We start from the raw sequence: 25,040 nt of genomic DNA on the forward strand, positions 1-25,040 counted from the left end.
CGGTGTATTGTGAGCCCAACCTCTTGTAGTCGGCCCAGTAGGGCGTGAAGCCTCTTGACGTGTGTTTCTTTGTCGGGGGCGTGAATTAGAATATCATCGCTCACGTTGAGGACACCGGGGATGCCCCTGATGACCTCTTGGATGGTCTGCTGGAACACCTCCGCGGCAGACGATATTCCAAAACTCAGGCGTTTGTATCTCCGTAGCCCCAAATGTGTAGAGAACGTTGTTATGTATCGAGAGTCTCTGTGGAGTCTGAGTTGGTGATACCCCGCCTTTAGATCAATCTTTGAAAATATGCTCGACCCTGTGAGGTCAGCCACAATCTCGTCGATTGTTGGGGTTATGTGGCGTTCCCTTTTGATGGCGGTGTTGGGGAGGCGCATGTCTATGCAGATCCGTACCTTTCCAGGCTGCTTGGGCTTCCGTGTTACCACCATGGGAGAGACCCAGGGTGTGGGCCCTGTGACTTCCTCAATGATACCTGCTTCTTCCAGGGCCTTGAGTTCCTGCTCCACTTGTTCTCTCATGTGGAAAGGCGTTCTCCGGTGCCGGACGGCTTTCGGCTGCACTGTCTCATCAATATGAAGTTTGATGGTTTTGCCTTTCAGACAGCCTATGCCTTCTTGCAGGTCAGGGTACTGGTTCAGCATCTGCTCCACTTCCTTTTCATCGTTGACATGGCCGATGAATTGGACCACCCCCAGATCCTCCGCTGCGTCCCCGCTCAGGAGGCTCTCAACACCTGCCTTCACCACATAGACTTTGGACCATAGTCTGTTTTTTCCGTGTTCCAGCGTGGTGCGGAACCTGCCAATGACCGGCAGGGGCTTTCGACAGCCGTATGCATACAACAGAGTGTCGGTGCTTTTCAGCTCTGGTGTAGGACTTAGGGTCAGGAAAATGCTTTCAGGCATGACGTTCACCGAAGCGCCTGTGTCGATGGTCATCAGAATGCACTGGTTTTGGATGGATACCATGCATTTGCGCCTTCGGGCGGCTTTTCTGCGAGGTCCTCGGTCTTGGCATAGTGCAGACACCATGTATACCTTCCTTCCTTTCCTGTCTGTGTCCTTGGAGGGGGCCTGCAGCATCGCCGAGATATCATCCCCTTCATCCTCCGTGGAAGAGCTGGCCACTGCGACCCTTCTGGCACTGGCTTGCTTCTTTTTCTTAGTCGCAGCCTTCTCCGGCTGGTTCTGCGGGGGCTGTATGGGGGTGTCCGTCGATCGGCATACCTTCGCGTAATGGTCCTTCCGGCCACATGCTCCACATGTGGTGCCTTGAGCAGGACAGTTGCGACGGCCATGTCGTGGGCCACCGCACCAGCCACACTCTGTGGATCCCGGACCGCGCGGTTGCCACCTGTTTTGGCCGTATCCACCACTGTTGTCATCTCTCGAGGGTTGTTTGTTGGTGACGCGGGCCACCATAGCTGTGTTCAGAGCAGGTTGCAGCCTGTGTAGTGTGGCCTCCATGTTGGCCGCTCTGGTGTGTGCCAGTTCCCTCTGACGTCCTAGTTCAAGGATCCGCTGTAGGGGAATACCCTTCTCACTAAGTATCAGGCGCCTCAATTTTTCCGAATGAATCCCGTTGATGATCTGCCTCCTGATTTCCTTCTCCACGTTCGTGAATTCACAGGACATGGCTAACTTTCTCAGGCGGGTGTGGTATGCATCAAGGGTTTCCTCCGCTGCCTGTAAGGTGGTGCAGAAGAGAAACGTCTCATAGTCTGGGTTTAGTTGAGGGAGGAAGTGATCGGTGAGGGCGTCTTTCGCGCTTCGGTACCCATCCAGGCCATCATCAACGTTGAGGGAATTGAAAATGCGCAGTACCTCGTCACCCACGCTGAGTAGAAGGTGTGCCTTCAGTTTCCTGGGCGCAGTGATCTCTTTGCACTCCATCGCCATCTCGAACTTCTGGATCCACAGCTGCCATCTGGGACCGCATGACGACGGATCCGTGAAAGGGTCAAACGGCTGGACCAGTGTCGACGAAGTGCCTTGTGTTCGAGGTGGAGGTGGCGTCATGGACAGGTTTGCTGCAATTCTGGACGGCGTGGAGGGCCCAGGCGTGGATGCGCCGGCCGCCATGTTGGCGTGGACCTGATCCGTGTTGTCGTAGTTGTCTCTGACGGCCACCCATGCAGCGACGTTGGGCCTACCTTGGAGGTGCCGCCGTATCCAGGCACCGTGTTACGACTCAGGGCCTGGCCTTCCCTACCCGCCGTGATGCTGCTCCCTTGTGTTGGAAGTTCGATGCCACCTGGTTTTCTCGATTCTGGAGTGAAGAAAAGTGGACTTGGTGGCAGAGAGCATGAATGGATGAGGTAGACAAAAAAAAAAAAAATTTTTTTTTTTTTTTTTTTTTTTTTTTTTTTGGGTGGGGGGGGGTCACGTGTGTGATGGCACCCCCACCGGGTGTCCAAAAATTTAGCCGATGGCTGTGTGGCGTTATTGTGCTCTCCGAGCACCGAGCCTTTCGTGAGGTTCGTCTCTCCTCGTCGCCATTGTTATGTTCGCGGGCCGCGGCCTACGCGCGGGGGCTGGCGTTGATCAAAGAGGCCGCGCGGCCTGTGGCGCAGCTCCAGCAGGAGCTGGAAAGAATGCACACCCACGCTGATGTTGGGTCTGCCCCGGAACTGCCTCCCGAACGCGGGGGCGGGGCTTTTATTAGGACGCCCTGCGTCACCGCGCAGCGGGACGCAGGGCGGAACGTAACAACCCCCTTCGCTGGGAGTCGGTAGAGAGAGACCCAGCTACGCTTTCCCAGGTATTTATAGCGCCTCTCTGCGCGCTCGGGATGACGTCACCCCCGACCCCCCTCCTGGCTGGGGGGATGCTTGGCTCCACGCCCCCCACCTCCCGACTTCCCATCCCACCGTGCCTCATGAGGAGGTCGGCACTAAGGAGGGCCCCGCCGAGGGGCCCTCCTTTGTAGGGGGCGGGAGCCCGTCGTTCCTTCTGCTCTGCCAACGTCACGAGAACAACCGGCTCAGAAATAACCAGGATACTTTTGGGGACTACGTGTATGGAGCCTAGGGGAGGTTTAACGGTGTTTTACCGACCTCGCCTCGCCATCATTTGTTCTATCCAATGGGCAGTTTTATGTGCACTGAACACTTCAAGTGGAAGGCTAGGAAGGGGGGCAACAGAAGGGAATGTTATGATGTAGTAAAATAACTGAATAGCAAACTAAATGGCGGAGGGGTGGGCGGGAGTTCAAAACATGAAGACAAGTTTGTTTAACAGTACTGAACATGGATGGGCTGCAATCCCGGGGAGAACGAGCCAGCAGAATAGGGATGTCAGTTCACCAACAATCCAGGCATCGTGGAAGTGACATTACACACCCGATGACATCAAAAGAAGTTAAGTCATATTACATTTTACCGTGATGCATCACATGCAATGACATCACCTGACAGTTAACCCCAATGACATCATCTGAAGTGACTGAGTAGTATAAAAACAGGCGCACGAACTTGCATTTCATAAAATAACAAACCATTACAAGCAGCCATACATTTATTTTTAGATACCAACCACATTTTATTTAGGGTGTTGCATTGATATGCCATGGAGTGGGTCATGTTATGACAGGGGCAGGCATAGTACAATCAACGTAGGTCAGGAGCGCTGCCATGTGTGTGGCACTACAACCTCATATGACCATTTGCTGCCGTCTTATCTCTGCACATGTCAAATCTAGTATTCATGAGCTAAACAAAGCCACACATCCCCAGGTGCTGCCATTATTCAGTACAAAATGTATCCTCTATTTGAGGAAACTGACATCTTGTGTCTGTTATTAGCCGCCGATGTACAGTAAAAATATATAAGTCACAGCTTTTTATATCCTGTTGCTTCTGTCACCCACTCTCTTTCCCCTACCCCCAAATCCAGAGAAATCCGCCCGACCTGTTAAACACCCCCCAAAGCTTGCAAGCCCAATCAGTTCACCACCAACACCAAGAGGAGATTGTCTCCTGATTCTCCACACCTGACTTGATCACAGACATTGGAAGCCTCTACCCCACCACTAACGCCAAATACTCTCCCTCTTCAAACCAACGTTAACCTGAACACTAACTCTCTCCCCCTTCACATACTCCATCAAGTCTCCAAGACACCATACCAAACAACCTCCCGACCTCTCCAACCACCCTAACCTTCTCCACACAACCCCCAACACCATGTCTGCCATCACCTTCATCTCCTTCCACTTCAATCCAAACCCCAACCCTCTGCAGGCAACTTTCCACCACACCAAGCTCCCACCCAGCACCTACAGCCCCAGCCGCAACCAAATAAAAACTCTCTTCAAATGCATCCTCATTAATGCCAGATCTGTCTAAAAAAATCATCATAATATAAATGATCTAATCATAACAGTGTGGTGTCCTGACATCCTTTTCATCACCGAAACCTGGTTTTCCCAAGCTTTCCTCCCAAATGCACAGACGGCCTTCCCACTGACATACAAACAAATCATCCAAAACCGGGCCAGCGGGGAAGGTGGCATTGCCATCCTCCACAAAGTCTCTCTCTCTGCTTCTCATTTTGACAACTTGCCTACAAAACCAGTTTACAAATCCCTCCTAGTCAAATTCCTGCTCTCCCCCACCTCTACACACTCCTTCGTGCTTATATACCAACCCCTGTGATACAATATAATCTTTGCTGAATCCCTAAGCAACACCATCACACCCATCATGGTCTCCCACCCCCATTTAACAATATAATGGGACTTCAACATTTGGTTTGATATGCCGCTTAATCTAATGACCCGCTCTCTTCTGGATAACCTGTAAACTTTGCAACCAACACAGATAATCTAAGCCCGACCTTATCACACCTTATTTGCAATCTTCAGATCCCCTGACTTCCTCACCACGTTACCACCAGCCTGACTCGCATGGTCGGACCATTCTGCCATCTTCTTCATCCTATCATCCTGGGACTCTCCCTCCCATTTGGTAGCCTCGGGACCAGGAGCCCAATCCCACATCTGGAAAGAAGTCAGAGTGATGCCTGACCTGGTAGAGATACTACTTGTCTCTCAGACCACTCTTTCTCTTTCCCTGGCTCAGGTCACGGTCTTTACATTGATAACTGGCTTTCCGAAGCACTCAACTCCCTGACACCCGTTAGATCTTTCTCAAACAGTAAATGCCATTCACCCAGCTGGTTTTCACCAGCACTCAACAAACTGAAAACCTTGAACCATATCCTGCAGCGTTGATGGCGTTCAGACCAATCTGCACACAACAAACTTTCCTATGCCTCTCAGCTCAAACAGGAATATAATCTCCAAGTCCCCACACCCAACCAGGCAACTCTTTAAGATCATTGCTGAATTTAACTCCCCTGCAGGCCCCACCAACTCACCCCACTATATACAATCCCTGACCACTTATGCAATAAAGCACTAGAGAGACACACTTCTATCCTGTCTAAAATCTCATCCCCCATGCTACCTCGTCCCCTCAAACAGAGCGATTATCTACCCTTACACTTTTCTCCTCCTCTTCACCACTTTTCCCCATCAGAATTTCTCAAATTACTATCACATAGCTGTCACCTTCTTGCCAGCATTGCATGTTATCTTAGATCTGGTCACGCAATGTATCACAGGGATGGAGGATCGCATACAACACTGGCAGAGTGCATTCATTAACACCTGCCTCTGAATGTATGAGGGTATTAGAACGCATGTCAGAGTGGGGCATGCTGTCACTAACAGACTGATAACCACTCCTTGGCCATTAACACCTCTTCAAACCCTAAAGCAGTGTAATAGCAGGGTGCAGGCTGGCTAGAAAAGGAGTATGACTCCATTGTGCCCCTTTCTCAGCTGTTCTGTGCACATAGAGATCACCTCCCTACCACCAAGTGTTGTAGGGGGGGGCGAGGGGGATGAAGAGCCCCTGGGCTAGGCGAGTGTCAGGTGGACACGTGCCAGGGGAAAGCAGGGTGTGCAGACAAAGAGGTTCCACATGATAAGTGCAAGGACGGGGAAGGATCAGACTCAGTAGGGTTGTAGGCCCCGCCCGGGGGAGGGAGCCTGGTGTGGCAAGTGTAGGTTTGGGGTGAGCAGGGGAAAACAAAGTGCTGGGGTAAACTGGGTGAGGAGGGCCTGGTGCCCTGAATGACTCAGAAGGAACCAGGAAGCCAGTCCAAATGCGGCAGAGGTGGAGATTAGCAGGGGCGGGGAAGGTGAAGGAAGAAGAGAAAAGGAGGATTTTGAGAAACTTCAGGGAACTTAAGGAGAGCTGGCTCAAACCTGAGAGGGGCAGGAGTCCATTGCAGACGGAGGCTCCTGCCGAAGGAAGCGATCTACCCCCTCTATCTGGAGGTAGCAGGGTCCCAGGCCCCAGAAAGACTTGTGGATGATGCAGAGGGTCTTGAACTTGATCCTCACAACAACCGGGAGCCAGTGGAGAGATTTTAGGGTTTGCAGAGATGAGGTCCCTGGGCTTGAGGCCAAGGATACCTCTTGCAGTCCTATTCTGGGTTATTTGAAGGGGGGCAAAGGGAGGATTTAGGCAGATTGGGGAAGAGACTGTTGCAGAAATCCAGCCTAGAGAGGACCAGAGCTCTGGAGACAATGAGTTTCTGGGGGACGGTGAGGAAAGGGAGAATGCCACTGAGGAGGAGCAGCTGAAAGTGGGCCTTCTTTGCAAGGTCTGTGATGTGAGGAGAGAAGGAGAGAGAAAGAGGAGTTGAAGATGATACCAAGGTTTTTTGCCTCACAAGAGGGTGAGGATAGGGGGTCCATGTAGGGGCGCAAGAGAGTATGAAGGAAGAAGGGAGCAGGGGCCCCAATGAGAAGGATCTCTGTCTTACTGGCATTTAAGCAGAGATTGTTAGCAGCACACCATGCCTGAGTAGCAGTCAGATAGTCAGGAATGAGAGTGGAAAAGGGGGAAGTGGAGTGAAGCTTGAAGGAGAGCTGTGTGTCGTCTGCATAACACTGGAAGTAAGGAGACCAGGCAGAAATCAAATAGGTTAGAGGGGCAAGGTAGATGTTGAAGAGCCACGGCGAGAGGGTAGAGCACTGAGGGCTGCTGCTGGTGGAGAGTGTGATGCAGAGATAAAAGGGCCGAGTTTAACCTGGGAAGTTGGCCAGAGAGGAAAGGGGTCAACCAGTCCAGTGCCAGGTCTGTGATGCCAAGGGTATCACAGAGCCAATTTATAAGGGTGACATGATTAACCATATCAAAGGTAGAGGAAAGCTCAAGAAGGATGAGAACGGAACGAGAGTTGGAATCGAGATTTGAGAGCAAGTCTTCGCAGGTGTTCAGGAGTGCAGTTTCTGTGCCTCTGGCTGCTCTGAAGCCAGACTAGTGGCCATGGAGACAACCAACAGATTTAGTGTGCTGGATCAGCTGGGAGATGACCAGCTTCTCCAAGAGTTTGCCCAGGAAGGGGGTAATGGAAATAGGGCAGTAGTTAGACAAGCAGGAGGGGTCAGCAGAAGGCTTTTTTGAGGGGTGGGTGCACAAAGGGAGTGCGTGAGGGGTAGGGGGAAGGAGGTAGTTGCAAAGGAGTGATGGCAGAAATCAGCTAAGACTAGAGCAAGGGATGCAATGTTGTCCAAGATAGTTCTGAGGGAGCAGGGGAGCACCTGTTTGCAGGAGACCTTGACAGAGAGTACTTGTCTAGAGATCTGTGATATGGGCAAGAAAGAGGAGCGTAGGAGGGAAGGGGAAAGGTGGGACAAGGGAGGGCTGAAAGTGGGTAAGGAAGAGGGGGGGTGAAGAGGTGAGTGAGGACAAGATGTCCTGAGTTGTGGTTATGAAGTGAAAGGTACGTGCAGTGCAGAGGGCCAGGGATGGCAGAGGAGAGGTGGAGACTGCAGAATAATTGGCGAGTTCCTTGTAGATTTTGAACAATTCAGCCATGTTATTAGTGGCCCCTGAGATGTGGGCTTCGATATAGGCTGCCATCTCCAAGAGGATAGAGAGTCTGTATTACCTTTGGTGCAGGCGGCAGGCCAGTCTGTCAGAGGATGTACTCAATGGCTGCCACTCCCGCATAGCAACTCTGCACTTGTGTTTCAGAGAAAGTAGGTCAGAATCATACCAGGTGTTGCGCTTGGAGGCAGGCTTCATGCAGATCTTCATGACAGGGACAAGGATGTCCAGAGTGTTGGAGATGGAGAGGTGAAGGTTAGCGAGGGTTGTGTCAGTGCCAGAGTCAGTGGCCGGAGTGGGAGGGGGAATGAAAGTGGCGGCAAAAGCAGCAACTGACACTTGCTTCATCAGTTGAATGACGGAGAAGGAGACTGGCTTTGTGGGCAGAGGGTTAGCCTGGGGGCCCAAGAGATCTAGGTGAGAGGCAGGGACGTCATTTCACCAAAATGCCAGGGGTAGTGGAAGTGACATCACATGACCATTGGCCTCTGATGACATCACAGGAAGTGATGTCATTTGACCCCACACAAAGTGACATCACGGGAAGCGATGGAACACAACCTTTCAACCCATGAAAAAACAGGATGTGGCATCACATAGCATTGTTTCTGAGTACACTACGTAAAATAGGGTTAGAATATCACTGTAAAGTGATATACATTTCATACAAGAATGGATCACCATATGTATCGTTAATATCAGTGTGTATAGGCCCATATTACCAAATCACTGTGAATGCAAGCAGAAGTTCAAGGCCAAAGGATAATGATGCGTTATTATATAGCACTTATGCTTAAGCGCTTCAGATAGAACAAATATACATACAATATCACCCAACCTGTGTTGGTACTCATTTATCAACCTCAGCAGTATGAAAGGCTGCGTTGACCTGGCTGGGAGTAGAACCTGCAACTTGCAGATCACACACAGATTGCAGCAGCCAGGGCGCTCAACCCACGGAACTATCTAATTGGCTATAGCCATCAGAAAACCAGCCACTCCAGAAACAAAGAGCCACATGCTGCTGGCCACAGCCCTGGAGCCTCATTGTAAAAAAAACAAAATATAATTTTTTTTAAAGTATTTTTTTAAACTATTTTTTAGGGGTAGCAAGTGAGACCACATGGGTAGCAAGGGAGACCTCAGGGGTCACAGTTGCGACCCCTGGCAACCCCTAAATGACATCCATGGTGAGAGGACAGGAGGACATGGTCAGACCAGAAGAGGGGTGTAGTGAGAGGGTTGGAGATGGGGATGTCTGCTGAGATGAGAGCATCCAAGTTGTGTCCAGCTGAGTGCATCGGACCAGAGGTAAGAATGGTGAGGGAATGAGAGTCACAGGAGCTGCAGAAGAGTCCAGAGGCTGCATCAGGAGAGTCAAGGTGAATACTGAAGTCTCCAAGGAAGAGAAGCTTGGAGGTGGAGGCCAGGAGAGAAGATGTGAGGTGAGATCACTCCGAAAGGAAAAGGGAGACCGGAGCAGGGGTCCTGTAGATAGTGGCAAGTTTCAGCAAGAGGATTTGAGAGACACCAAGCCTGCAGATGAGGCATTCAAATGAAGAGTAAGTCTTAAAAAGGGCATATAATTGTGTGCATCCAAGATGCGCTCTTTCAGATGTCTCTCGTGGATCGGGCTGCTCCTTTTATTGGCACAAGTGATGAAATATGCCAGAGAATCGGCCCCCATGACATTATTATGAACCAAGGCATGGATTTAATGATGCTAAAACTCAGAGCTTTATAATGATCTGTTACTTATATAGCGCTTTTGCTAAAGCAATTTACATAAAATACTCATATCAAATGATTGTTACATGGCTACCGAAAATTACTACTCAATTGGCGACCTCAGCAGAATTAAAGATTGAGTAGACCTTGCTAGGATTCAAACATGCGACCTGCAGAACACGCATAGATCCCAGCAGTGAGCACTGAACTGCCATGCTAGCTATTTCTCCTTACATGTGAATACCGTATCATTTGTTAATGTATTGCCTCTGGGGCTTTTCTTATTAACATAACACTTATTATTACAGTGCTCAGAAGCTAGCTGAATATGACATGGCCCACTAGTAGTAATAGTAGTGTTACATCGTGTTTTACAACGTAATACAGGGGGACAGGAGAGAGTGGTGGGTAGATATCCTAATAAATGTTTCTTTTTAACTGCACAATTGATTAAACGGCACACTGTATCGAAAATGCATAACTCAGCAAGTTACAAGCTCAACTCTGGCGTGTCCCAGCCTGCACTATCCAAGTTTATATTTCAGCACTTTGTCCTTCTGAGGTTGATAAATAAAGTATTGTTCCATTTCACAGTAATAATACCTATTTGTACAGTGCTTAGAAGCAGGGGGAGTCAGACATGAAGAGATATGCATAAAACATATTATAATTAAAGCCAACTATTTGATCGGAGCATAGAAAAAACTTGGCTACAGTAATATCAAAACGTGGAGTATTTCTGCACAAAATGATAGACCTCAGAAACATAAAACATTCAAGTTGACTTTAAACAAGAAGCTCTGGGTATGGAGCATTCAGTTTGCCTGGCCTGCATACGCGCAAATACTAATCTCCATCTGCAAAATTGCAAAGATAGCACATCAGAGAAGAGCAAACTTCACAGCATGATTTTCGAAATTATATAGAGTTCTAAAAAACGACTTTATTTTCGTTTTCTCACTGCCTTGTAAACTACTGATGTATGGGTTTCCAAGTTGCATGACCAGTTCATATGATGGTAAACACAGCATATACGCATCCACCTGCTTTCATTTTATATTGCTAAATTAGTTCAAAGTTTGTTTGTTTGTTTGTTTGTTTATTTATATCGCGCACCTGACCCAGAGCAGAGTTATCTGGGCGCTTTTAGTAAGTTGTTACGTACATAGGAAATACAGCATAGGTTGTTATATACACAAGAAATACAGTATAGATTGGAGAGTGTGCATGCAGAGGAAATGCAGTTATGTGATTGTGCATACATCGAGGTAATAAGCAAAATAACAGATAAGTACAAGTAAACAATTAGCGAACATAGGTAATGATGAGGTTCTCCAGAGTGGTTATTATAAATAGCTGGGGGAGAGGCAGGATATAAATGGCAAAACAGAGTTTATATAAGTCGCTGGAGAATGGACAGATTGGACTAAGCGGGTTAGAGTGTAACATGTGCATGTACTCAAAGGCGATTGATAGTTCTTGCTGAGTGACCAAGAGCTGACACTTTTCCTGAAATTGGAGAATAATTGGACGATTTGATGTCAGATGGGAGGGTGTTCCATAATTGAGCCGCCATTACTTTAAGTTGTATCTTGTGACCACCAGGCAGGAGGTGTCAGAAGATCTGGTGATATGTGTGGATGATCTCAAGGTGAATTTTTCAGTGAGATATGGGGATGGCTGTGTGGTTCAGCACTTTAAATGTAAGACAAATGGTTTTAAGTTCAATCTTTTCTTTTATAGAGAGCCATTTACATTGTTTTCTAGTAGATGAGATGTGCTCACTTCTTTGTATATTGAGTGCAGCTCTGAGAGCATTGTTCTGCATAATCTGAAGTTTGTTGAGTATTGCCTTATTAGCGCCTATGTAGAGGCCATTGCAGTAGTCCAGTTTGGACACTATAAAGGCTCTGGATAATATGAGGCAGCTTTCTGTAGACAGCAAAGGTCTGCATGCTCTTATCAACTTGCCCATATAGGCAGTAGCTGAGGTGGTCATATTCACTTGTTTAGTTAGGTTGGAGGTGACGTCGAGGTACAAACCAAGTGTTTTGACTAATTTAGCAGTTGGGAAGTTGTTCCCGTCTAAGTTGAATGTGTTGTATTTGGGGCTTAATTTTTTCTTATGTTAGTTGGCGAGCCTACTAGGAGGAGTTCCATTTTATCATCATTCACGCACAGGCAATGGATGGCCATCCATGCCTGAATGATGGTGTAGATTTCGTTCACGCATTGAACATCTAAGTCATATACGCCCGTGAGGGGTAGGAGTATCTAGTTGTCATCTGCATAATTCATGTAGGTGACACCCAGACGGTCCAGTTCATCAAACAGAGGCTTTGTAAAGATGTTATACAAAGTTGGCGAGATGCATGAGCCTTGGGGCATGCCACAGGTGATGGGTATGGGGTCAGCTGCTGCAGCAGGCGAGAATACTCGCATGGTCCTATTATTTAGGAATGATTGTATCCACATGATGGCTGACTTGGAGAAGTGGGTTGCAGAGGCAAGGTGATCACATAGAACTTTATGATCGACCAAGTCAAAAGCCGCTGACAAGTCCAAGAGGAGCAGGATAGCAAGCCTACCTTTATCTTTAAAAACGTCAATTTGGCTTTTTAGGTCAATAAGGGCAGTTTCTGTCCCATGTTGAGGTCTAAATCCAGATTCCTGAGTTCCCAGGAGTTTGGTGGACTCAAGATAGTCTTGGATTTGCAGGTATGCAACCCTGTCTAAGATCTTTAGCAAGAATGGGACTGTGGTGATGGGTCTGTAGTTTGTGGGGATCGAGGGGTCTAGTGTTTGTTTTTTGAGTAGTGGGAGTACCCATGATTCCTTCAGGTTGCTGGGTACTATGCCACTTGAGAATGATACGTTAATTAGTTTGGTGATGAAAGGGGCCAAGTCTCTGGCCGCATCGTTGATGATCTGTGCTGGGCTATCGCCCTTGCAATTAGAGGGTTTCAGAAAGGCTATGATTTTTTGTACTTCGGATACCGATACATTTGTAAATTTAAAGCCTTGGGGCTTCGGGGTGAGGATCTCAGGAGAGGGTTTGGTGGAGGCAGAGTTGGTAAGTTGTCTTCGTTTGTCTGCTATTTTAGTTTGTAGGCTAGCAATTTTATTGGTGAGAGCATTTTGAATGTTCGTGCACCAGAGTTTGTCTTTTAGGAATGAGTCAATGGGAGGGTTTGGCGACTCCATTTCTCTCAGGATGACGAAGAGTTCTTTGGTGCTGGAACCTGCTTGATTTATTCTATTGTTATAGGTTTCACGCCTTGTGCGGATAATCTCTTCTTTGTATTGAGTGGATATAGTAACTAGGTTATTTTTATTCTCCGAGGAGGAAGTGTGTGTCCAGAGGGTTTCACATTTTATTTTTTCAGCACGGAGCGCTTTCAACTCATGGGTAAACCATGAGTTCATATGGGCTCTTGGTTTCCCTTTGTGCATTTTGAGAGGTGCTACATTGTCTAGTGCTATTGACATGGAAGAGTTATAGGCGTCTGCTAGAGCGTTAGGGTTGTTCATGTCTACGAGGGCGTTTGGTGTGGGGATTACAAGAGGCATAATTGCCTCTGCAGTAATATTACATTTGTTTCTTGTAGGGGAAGGAGGTGCTATAGGGCAGGTTTTGTTGGATGTGTTGTCAATGTTGAAATGAAAGGAGATAAGGTGGTGGTCAGTCCAGGTTTGCGGTTGGATTTCGTTTACTGAAATGTTGCAATTTAGATCTGCTATCCAGTCAAGGGTCCTACCTTTCTCAAGCGTGGGTAGGGTGATGTTTTGAATAAATCCATGTTCAGCTAGGTCATTGGCGAGAGAGGTTGCATGGAGGTCATTAGGGTCGTTATAGCCTAAATTAAAGTCTTTTAGGATTAAGTATTGCAAGGTGGTTTTGATGTTGTCGGAGAGTAGGGTTTTAATGTACTCCTTGAAGGAGCCTATGGGCCCAGTAGGTCTGTAGACTAGGTGGATAGTAATGGTGCTTTGTGCAAGGTTTAGAGTTTAGCTGAAAGGATTTCACATGAAGACAGTGATGGTGCGGAGGCTGTTCTCAAATCTAGCGTGTTTCTAAAGATTAGAGCAATACCTCCGCCTCTGGAGATTGGTCTGTCAACTCTAATGATAGAGTAATTGTCTGGGGTTGCTAGTAGAAGTGATGGTCCGGCTGCAGCATGCACCCAGGATTCTGTTACTGCTAGGAGGTCCAGGTTATTAGATAATATGATGTCTGCTATGTCGGTAGCAGGAGCTACTAGAGACCTTGCATTGATTAAGGCTCCTTTAATGGACTGTGTAGGGTTGTCCGGTGTGATAATGCTAGCTTTGAGGTGTTTCTGGTTCTCATTATGGCTGGTGTGGGTAAGATTGGTGGCAATGTGTCGCATTGGGTGGTAACTTGTATTTTTGGGGCAAAGTTTGATATGATTTCTGATGTGTACAGGCTGATAATGTGATGGTAGCCTAGTGCAGAGTCTTCAAGTTTGGGCAGTTGGTCAATAAATCTGTGGTGCAACTTGTGGTGTTCCTGGTTGTCATGGGATTAGGCATTGTCACCTTATTGCTCCTGGGAGTGTTGAGGTGTAGTTTGGGTAATAATGTTGTTGGCTTTAGTGTGGCAACCAAGAGGTTGCTGTTCAGTGCTGGTAGGAACAATGTTGCTTTAATGAAAGGGTCTGTGATTTTGGTGGAGAACATTTTGGGATGTTCCTGTGGTTCAGATGGGGTATGCCAGATACCAATTAAGGTGGGGCCAAATAGTAGTGGCAGTGTGATGAGTATGGTGATCATGGTGCACTTATATAGTTGTGTCTGTATGCACAGTGGTAGTGAAGGAATTCTAATGATACTGAAACAACCCTTTATCATTGCAGCTGTCTGTGATATCATAGCTATGATGGTTTTTACTAGTGGGACATCTGAGACGGTGCGGTCCACTCCAGGTTTGAGCTATGACTGGTGCTTCGCTCTGGGCTGGGGTGCCCTGCCACTGTCTTTGATTACAGGTAAGTGTACATCTGGTTGAGTGTGGCCCTTGAGAAGGAAGGTGATGTGACCTTGGGGCCGAAACCTGTATATGAGGGGGTGCATGAGTTTGTGGAAAAGGCTTTGGCATGACTTTGTTGACAGAGTTACAAGCAGGGTAAGATTGCATTTAAGCACTGCAGATTTTAGTAGTGTTGTTATTTCTATTATTAGTAGTAAGAGATGCACAGAACCTTTTTGTGTTGTTTAAATGAGTATGTTGTCGAAATGAGTGTGGTTCCTCCGTTGCAGAACAAAGCATAGCAGGGCTAACCCCTATCATGGCGCCCTACATAGCAACAGTAATGCACAATGTCTCATACTTTGCTCACCCGATGATATGAGACAGAGACCTTCTAAAAGTTGGAAACATATCACACTTTATTGGAAGCATTATTAGAGTCATCCTATCGCCCGGCCCCATCCCTGCTCAGGTATTACAAATGCCTGGAAGACCTGCTTACGAATCCTTTCCGGGTAGCTCCGTCCAATCCCGCTTTACAAAGTACCATGTCCAAAAAACCTGTGAGCCATCTCACTTCCGTTCTTGCGAGAACTGCCCGCCCTGGTATCCGACTGCCAGTTCAGTCACTCCCATTTGGACAATTGATCGAACCCAAGGCCACTGCATCAGTTGTTGAGGAGTACCAACCGTCCCTAGTGGTATCAGTACCTGTGTCACCCCATCCTGGCTGAAGCAGCCAGTGGTTTTAGCTCGCGGGAAACCCCTGCAGCGTGCCTCCTTCTCTGGGACCGGCCTTGTAACTCTGCCACACTTTGGGGTGGCCCCCCTGCAACTCCAATGCCCCCACCATGAAGTAGGAACCTAGCACCCTGCTCCCTTAGGCATCATGACCCACTTTCCTCCTCAGAGCTCTGAACCTACCCTGCGATGAGCCTAGCCCAGAGTTCTCAGCCGGTACTTATATATTCTCCCCTACCTACTTCCGGGTGCCCCCACCCCTAGTTGTCATTGTCATCCTGTCAAGACCCCAACCTTAATGTGATCTAGTGGATCCCCCTTGCCCAATCTCCTATTCCTGAGACAAACTAACATTCCAAGCGCGTCAGCCTCTCCATCCCACCGCCAGGGACCTGTTGCTCCATTTTATTCCACTACTGGGTGGCCCATTGATATATCTGGGAGATAACTTGTAAACTCTGTGCTGAGTCACCTTACACTTCGGTGAGTGGCCCACTGGTACGTAGATATTTACCCTTACTTCCGGGTGACCCACGGCCTTTCCAGGGCATCTCGGGTATCCACGTGCCCTTACCGCTCATCCGCACAAGCAGCCCATTGGCAGTTGTGACCCGTCGTTTTCTTTTTGGCACCTCCTCCTAGAACATCATGCAACTCCAGCTGACACCTGATCCCCCTCCTGGCACCGGCCAGAGCGTTGGGTCCAAGCACCCCTCGACTGATCCCTGCCTCGACGACACTATGGATTGCCTTTCCCGGAGTTCCCCTTCAAACCGTGTTTCCTACCTCACCTGTATGAGTCCACTTTACCAGTGCTGCTCCACCAACCACTCTGAGCTGTTGCCACACTGTATCTCTTTCCAGGCATCCTTCTGCCTGGTCCTTTGATCCTGTGACACAAATTCCAAAAATTAGTGGTTTAGACATCCATGCCCCCACAAACTCGCAGGCTGCCTTGTGCCCGGGAGGCAGTAAAGCATCAGTGAATGCTGCAACCTTGCTACCTGTTCCTCTACAGCGCCCTCCTGCTTTATGTAGCCCATGTTCACATATAATTATCTAAATCAAATTTCCACATATGACTCCAACCCCCCACTTTGTCCACCCTTGATAACCTCTTGCCTTCTACAATAGTTTAGATCTATGCATATTGTAAACTGTAATGACCTCTTTCTGCACCCTTCCAACCGTGCTGACATCCCTTGCGACCCCCACCTCAAATGTGCACCAATATTGGGTGTTATACCTCAAGCTAGTCTGATTTCACTTTACCAGTACTCCAGTGACAGGGGAGCCCACCAAGGAACTTTGCACTAGTACATGGTGTTCCGCACATCCGAAGTTCACCTAGGATGCAAAGCCATCCCTGTGTCCAGCATTCCTTATAGGAGTAATTAAGCCATGCCATACTTAACAAATTAGTACCATTAAACCCAAGTGTAAGACTTCCAATAAATTCCTGTTAAGTCTTTCTTCCACACTTCCTGGGACACACCCTCCTAGCTTCAGTGCGTGGGTTGGGCGCAGCCCATCCAGGCATATGGCCGTTCATAGACAAGCAACCGAACAGGAGTAACCCCAGTACTGGATAGAGGTAACCCACTTACACACCCTTAACTTTCGTGCTGCAGTGCAGCATATTACCTTGTCCTTAATGGCTGAAAATTAACCGCTACCATGGAAGCTTGACCTTCACATCAATCTTCTGTACAACGCCAGAGTGAGTTGCCAAAGGCTCTATGCAAAGCAAAATCACCATATTCTTAAGTTAACTGAGTAAACCTGAATCCGGGCGCCCACCCAATCCCCTTAAAATTGTATGCAGTTAAGTGCCCCAATTTGCCCGGTGGTCTCCAATCACCTTTCCATTAACATAAGTGTAGCTCTGTTCAAAACATCTTGAAATTTAAGGGGTCAGGATTGTGCCCGTATCTTACATGTGCCAGCAGACACTTCATACACCTTGCCTGTTCTCCCAATTCTCTCCTAACCTGCTTTATACCGTTTGGTGCATTGACCTGATACAATAGGTTATTTATAATGGGCTTAATGCCCAGAGGTTTCTAAGCGCAGACCAGGGACTAAACCTGTGTTGCTTTGTGTTGCCTTGCTTCCAAGGTGAGCACATTGCACCCGAGCAATCCTCCCTTTGCACCACAGCGGCTGGTGCCCGTCATCTGCCAGAAAAACACAGCCCCCCATTTCCCATTACAAATCCAATCCATTAATACTATTCCTGTTTATACGCCCTACCGACCTGCTCAGAGTTCCAACACTCTATTAAAACCACATGCTGGCGGTATGCCCTTCCAGCGGCTGCTAGCCCTGTGAAAACCCTCCCTATGTTTGCTTTTAAAAGTCGCTATCCAACCTGGTCACAACACCCAGCCTAAACGGCCACACCGGGCCCCAATACTGCATGGGCACATGGTTGCCCACAAGGAGCAATCACCATGGGAAATGAAAACATTCCCGCAAAATGCGGTCTCGGCAGCCGCTGGTCAAAAAACCTGAACCATCCACAGCTATCCCAATCTGGAAAAATTTGCCAAAAACTTCCCCTGTGCCTCAAGCAATGCCTCAATTACCCATTCAGAGAAAACACTGGGCATTCATAAAGGTGCGAACGTGCGCAGGCTAACCGCCCCGATAAATACTCAAGTTCAATATATAGAAGCGCTTCTGTTTCTTTGGGCGCCCCAGAGAACAACAACCCATAGACACTCTAGAAACTGTGTCTCAAAATAGACCCTAACGTGATGGAGAAGTCTCCAAATGAGCCTATGGTAACCTGCAGCACTAAACCGTTATACCCACCCAAGTCTTACCAAGTCACTGATATCAGATGGTAAAGTCGAGAAGTGTGCTTTAACTTCATAAAGAACAGTTCTGGAATGGTGAAAATGGTTGCAAAAGTAGTGGAGCTTTTAACAGCAAAAATTTAAAGTAGTGGAACACCTCTAACGACTGTTCCCGCTCACTTCGACCACTGCACGTTAATGATAAACAAGCCTGTAAACATGGTATATGCTGTCTGCACTCTGAAAGCTGTGAGTAAAAGATCGAAATGGAGACACTGCTTTGACGGACGTGTGATCGTCCCACATCCAATGCCCCCTCATGCCAACCCCCGGGTGGACCTCACTTTCTCTGTGGAAAATAACTATGCACACTGTCTTTCCTTCTGATGATCGAACCTTGTAAAGCCATCATTTTGTACTCTGGTTTGGAGTGTTACTTCCCTCCTTGAACGTCGCTGCGCAGCCACCTAACGCCCCATCCGATTCCGCTTGGCTTCCGACATCGGAAGCGCTGCAACACCCGGTGGCCATCGTTACCTTACTTATCCTCACTTAGTTCTAGCAAAACATGTGTTGCTAATTTCTATTCCTTTGAATATAAAACACCCACGCTGCTGAGCCCCAGCCTTCGTATATACTCAAGCTGTCTTGCCTTACAGCCAAGTACATTTACGAGCCATCAAGTTAGTTCTCTAACAGAGTGTTCCTTACTGCCACACATAAATACAAGTTCCTCACCCATCCTTTTGAAATTATATGCTGTCATATTTCAATACGCCAAAGCATGTCATATTTGTCCCAGCCCCCTGGGACTCTTAATTATTGACCGTAAGGTCATGTGTAGGTGCACTATACTACACAATAAAGACCTTCCTCGCTAAAGCATTTTTTTTAAAAATTGATTTATTTGTATTTGTATTTTATTTATTTGTAGCGCGCGCCAGGCCAACAGTCATGATTTAGCTGGCATAAGTCAACTTTACCATTTATAAAATAATCAATTCATTCTGTGTATTGACCAACCAAAGGAAAGATAAAACAAAATCATTCATTTGGTATAAACCATCACATATATATACATTTTCCAATCCATTTAGCAGAAAAAAAGACAATGGCCCTCATTACAAGGTATTACCCAAATTGTTCGTTTACAATTGTTCGAATGAACAATTGACTGAATTTAAAGGGTCACAATTGACCTTTTCACAATTGACTGTATATATATATATATATAAATATATATATATATATATATCTGTTTGGTAATATATATTTATTTATATATATAGGGGTTTTGGGGGGTTTGGCGTTAGGTGGGGGGTTTCCCCCCACATATATGTTACAATTGACCTTCACAATTCGGTCAATTGTGAAAAGGTCAATTGTAATTCGAACAGTTGTAAAACGAACAATTCGTATACAACCCATTACAACACCGTCGGTAACCAATGGCACTATTAGCACCATGGTAGCTGCCGGTATTGTAATGAGTCTGCCATGGTGCAATGGGGAATTACCACCCCATTCCAAGGTTGGCGGGGCGGTAATTCCCCATGCACCATTGGCCCTTCCCCATTCCCATTTTTTCCCCATAGGACTCAATGGGAATGGGGAAGGCGGTAATTACGGTACCGCAAATTGCGGTACCGTAATTACCTTCAAGGTCCCTTTGCGGGTCCCTACTTTAAAGGCTGGTCCAGACCAGCCATTAAGGTCGGGAGCCGCAAAGGGACCTCGTAATTAGGCGCTAAGGGGTTAACGGCTCCGCACCCTTTAACAGCGCCGTTAACCCCTTAGCGCCAGGGTCGTAATGAGGCCCAATAAGATTTAGGTATCCCGAGCTTATTATCAGTTCTCACTCATATAAAAACATTCATGATGAACTTAACCTTGATGTGATTGTTTCAAATTCAATTCACTTAAAATCTAATGGCACTTATTCATATGTGTGTGAGAAAACCAGAGTGAAATACGTTTCCACAAATATTCAGAAGAAGGATCTCAATAGGGTTCCATAACCCTTTTAAAAAATGTTATTCTTTTATCCATCCTCTCAATGCACTCTACTAACAGATGTCTCAATGTCTATATCTGTGCACGGTTTTTACAAAATCGACAATAGTTTTCAGAGTGTTTTATAATTCGATGTCATGCTAAAACCTCTCGAGTGGACCAGAGATTAAATCTCAATCGCATAAAATCACTCCTATGCGACTGTGATGGAGATTTTAAAATCTATTGTTCAGGATTGCTATATTTTTTTTATTGTAAATGGATTGTTTTTAAAGTCTCGATGTACTTCACATTTCTCTCTGGTTAAGCTCCAATCTTTCTGAAATAGTTTGGTTTTCACTGTCATCGGATTTTGGATGAGATCTGATGAAGAAACATCTGCCAGTGACAAAGCATGAGTTACTGATTTGCGCCCCATGGAAATAAATGTATCTTTGGAAGTGAAAACATAATCAGACAAGATTCCTAGAACGGTAGAGGTATGTAAGGCCAATACACATTTCCTAAATAAGGCTACCAGCTGCCACATGTAACGGGCAAACAAAGAAATAAGGCCAAGCTCATTCAATATCCAAGCAACTGGGGTACACGAGGGTGGATGTAAAATTCTTCGCCAGTATTTACCCTCTAGACAAGCCCATACCTCCTCTGGTATTATCGGCTTGTTTTCTGAGGCATATAAGAGGATAGGAATAACATTTGACAGTAATATGACATGGCTGGTGCAACCATGAATTTTCCATATTTGGCTTGTATGATATTAGCCTGATATATGGAAGTTGTTAACTTGGCCTTTAATGTTTGTTTATATAATTCTCTGCCACTCTGGCTCGTATTGATTGTACCTAGATAGGTGTAATGTTGTACACATTGCAATTGATGCCCCTTCAAGGTCCAAGTTTGATTTTGCTTATTGTATCTTCACGATGGAATACATTTTATGATTTTGGTTTTATCCAAATATATAGTTAATAGATTTTCATCAGCATAATTCGCCAGAGTTGTAGTACTCTCTGAAGCCCACTGTGCATTTTGGAGACTAATACCAAATCATCTGAATACAATAAATATAAGACTGTTTTGTTGGCCAATATGGGAGCGTCAGCTATAATATTAATAAAAGCTATTCCTATGTCTGAAATAAAAACGTTGAAGAGGGCTGAGGCTAGGGTACAACCCTGCCTCAGCCCTCTGAAAGTCTTGATTGGCAGGGTCCATTTGCCATCCAGTCCCAGTTTCACTCAGATGGTGTTACCTGTATGTAGATCTCTAATCAGAGAGACAATGTGGGCTGGACACCCATGGAGAATCAATTTGTTTAATAAAAGTTCTCTTGATACGGAGTCGAATGCGGCTCTTAGATCGACAAAAGTTAGGTAAAGAGCTTGCTTTAATATGGTATGGTGAGCTATAATAGATGTGAGGGTTAGTTAATTGACGCTGCTGGTTCCCATACCTGATATAAAGCTAGTTTGAAATGGATCTTTTGTTAAATGTTCAGATGTCCACTTATTAAAATCTCTCAAGGTGAATTTAGAGAATATTTTGCCTGGTGCCTCAAGAAGCACAATCGGTCGATAGTTACTAGAACATGATCAATCGCCCTTCTTGAAAATAGGCACTATGACAGACAACAACCATGACGGCGGTATGACATTTGATGTTATGATCTGTTTAAAGATAGTATGCAGAATTCAAGCCCAGAGAATAGGATGCTGTCTAAACAGAAAGTTATCAAGCCCGTCTGGACCTGGGGCCAGAGAGTTAATAAGTTGGGTATGTAAAACAGAACATCCTCCTCTCGGATGTGCAATCCCTCTTAGCATGACAAGTGTGAACTAGTCATGTCTTCATTACCAAAAGGCCTAGCACAGATGTTAGTAAAATATGTCACCCATTCGTTCTCGTTCACTCCATTGACTTGTACAGGCTTTTGAGCAGTATGATTAGCGATATTTATGAGAGCCCAGATTTGTGCTGTGTTCTTTATAGTTATTGCTTGTAGCATGCTTCCCTGTCAGTTTGAAATATTTAAGCTCGATATGAGTGTAGCCAATTTTTGTATTTGCTGTTAAGAGCACATATAGCTTTTATTTCTCATAAATATCAGAACATGCTATTGCTTTCTTCTGTTTCCTCAAGAGGGATTTCTTCATCTGCACATGGGCATCAAATTCATGAGGGGTAATATTGCCTTCACTGTCCTCAATGTATGCCCACAGTAAATTGCTGACAAACTGCACAGTCAACAATAAAACTTTGAACATGCTCTTGCAGGTTGGGGGTGAACCACTGGTCATGCAACTCCATGGCAATATATTCCCTAAAGGCAGGCACGGGATAGTTCAGCTGTTCTATGCCACTGTCAATAACTCCAGCACCATTCCAGGCCTCCCCATGATATTCTGCCACCACATCAGGTCTGCAGGGGACAATGAGCAGCCCTCTCCATCCACAGTTCCTGCTCTTCATGTGGTGCACGTCCTTGTAGTTCTTTAATTTGTGACAGGGATACTGCACTATATGGTTCTACTATTCCCTTCTGATGTACCCTCTCATTGCTTGTTGATAAAACTAACTCTACAATTTCTGATAAATATGCTGCTTCTTTGGCTGCCTGGTCTGCTGTGTCATTGCCCTGTGATATCGAATCGGTACCATTAGTATAAACAGAGCCCTTTACGACTGCTACTAGCGTAACCAGTGGGAGTCTCATCAGTCAATTCGGACAACAATGCAGCATGCTGCCCTGATGAGCTGTCTGATTGCTGGAACCCCCTTCATTTCCAGCAGGATAATCTTGAATGTTCAGTGGAGGTTACATATGCTGAATCAGAGTAGATTGTCGCCTCTCCATCAGCACGCAATTGTAATGCTGTTATTAATGCCACTAGTTCAGCTGATTGCACAGAATAGTGCAATGGCAATCTTTTCTTTGCTATTTCCTCGAGGTCTCCATCCTCATTATGTACAACTGATGTGTCCATGTGCTTCAATCACATGTTGTGATTGATAGTCGATGAACCATCAATAAATGCAATCTCTCTGCCATCAAGTGCATTCTCCTTCACTTGGGGTATGTCATCATATACATCACTATGGCCCTCATTACAACACCGGCGCTATCCCATGGCGCTATTAGCACCATGGTTGGTGCCGGTGTTGTAACGGGTCCGCCATGGTTCAATGGGGAATTACCACCCCATTCCAAGGTTGGCGGGGCGGTAATTCCCCATTGAACCATGGCCCTTCCCCATTCCCATTTTTGCCCCATAGGGCTCTATGGGAATGGGGAAGGCGCGAAGTACGGTACCGCAAATTGTGGTACCTTACTTAGCACCAAGGTCCCTTTGCGGGTCCCTACTTTAACGGCTGGTGTATACCAGGCGTTAAGGTCGGGTCCCGCAAAGAGACCTCGTAATCAGGTGCTAATGGGTTAACGGCGCCACAGCCTTTTACGGCGCCGTTAACCCATTAGCGCCAAGGTCGTAATGAGGCCCTATATGTTTGTTTGTTTATTCATTTGTAACGCGCTCCAGACCCGAGGGTATCAGGGCGCGACAGTTACAGGAAGGTTCTCAGCTTGGTTACACAGATATATAAATTAGCAATACAGGTACATACATGCATAGAATAGTTACAAGATAATAGTGGACATTGAAGTTATACATTATATTGTTAATGTCCACTTGAAGGTGTTTAAATCTAGTGGGCTCACAGCTGCTGTTAGATATTGGAAGATTTGAGCCAGCTGGTGCATTTAGATCTGAAGAGCCAGCTGATCTTCTCGGATAGCAGGAGGCATGGAGTTCCAGAGCTGGGCTGCTTTAATGGGGAAGATGTTACCACCTACCTTAGAAAGTTAGAATCTAGGGACAAGGAGGGAGTTGCTATGGGCTAAAATGGAGGGTCTGATGGAGGTCCTTTTATGGAACCTCTCGGCCAGATAGCTGGGGCAGCGTTGTTCAGGGATTTGTGAGTGAGGGACGCAATTTTCAGTTTGATTTTGTCGTTAGTCGAGAGCCAATCGTCTAATCTCAGAAGTATGGTCTCTCCTAGCCACTCAAAGGGCCACTCTAAGGTCATTGTTTTGGAGTGTTTGTATCTTCCTGAAAATTGCTTTGTTTGAGCATATATAAAGGGTGTTGCAATAATCAAGCCTGGACAGAATGAGGGCTCTGGCCAGCAAGATGCAGCTGTTGTTTGAGAGGAAGGGTTTACTAGTTCTGATGAGTTTACAAGTGTTGCCGGTAATGGAAGCCAGCATATTGACTTGTTTGGTGAAGCAGAGTGTTGAGTCGCGATAGAAGCCAAGGGTAGAAGCCGCAGGAAACATTGACTGTCTTGACATGCGTGGGATGGTGCCCTTTATTTACATATATATAATGATTTTTTGTTTATTTCTTTTTACTTTTTTCTAATTCTCTAATTTCTTTTCTCTTTTTTCTGCCTTACTTTGGTTATATAATTTTGATTCTGAATACAGATTGGGCATTAACTTGAGATTTAAGCTGTCCTCTGATGCAATATGTTTTCGAATTATCTTATGCACAGTGTGTCCACTCTACACTTTAGGATGCTTACTAGACTAATATGCACTTTAACTGGAAATTTTCAGTGTTGATTGTGTGTTTTTATGCTGTTTTTATTGTGATTTCAGCACCATGTGTAATGTAATTGAATATGTGTCTATTAAATATTGATTGATTTTTTACTCTCCTTGACCTGGTCTATCCCCTCATTAAGCTCCTACACAGTGAGCAATTTATTCCGTTGATTCGTTCAATGGTTTGTTTCACGGGAACCCACCCTCTCTCTTGTGCTAATCACCAATAGATCATCAACATAT

At 46.2% G+C, this 25,040-nt stretch overlaps 1 protein-coding gene across 4 annotated transcripts in view; it reads left to right on the forward strand.

Moving 5' to 3' along the window:
- Positions 1–25,040, forward strand: part of LOC138449874 (lens fiber membrane intrinsic protein-like) — a 203,529-nt gene that overhangs the window by 163,275 nt on the left and 15,214 nt on the right. For all 4 annotated transcript variants that reach the window (XM_069604801.1, XM_069604798.1, XM_069604800.1 and 1 more), the window contains one exon: positions 14,524–14,655. In XM_069604801.1, coding sequence (XP_069460902.1) covers positions 14,524–14,655 — 132 coding nt within the window. The remainder of the gene's footprint in view (positions 1–14,523; positions 14,656–25,040) is intronic.

This window comes from Ambystoma mexicanum, chromosome 1p (assembly GCF_040938575.1).
Source record: "Ambystoma mexicanum isolate Mex_15411 chromosome 1p, UKY_AmexF1_1, whole genome shotgun sequence".
Taxonomy (NCBI): domain Eukaryota; kingdom Metazoa; phylum Chordata; class Amphibia; order Caudata; family Ambystomatidae; genus Ambystoma; species Ambystoma mexicanum.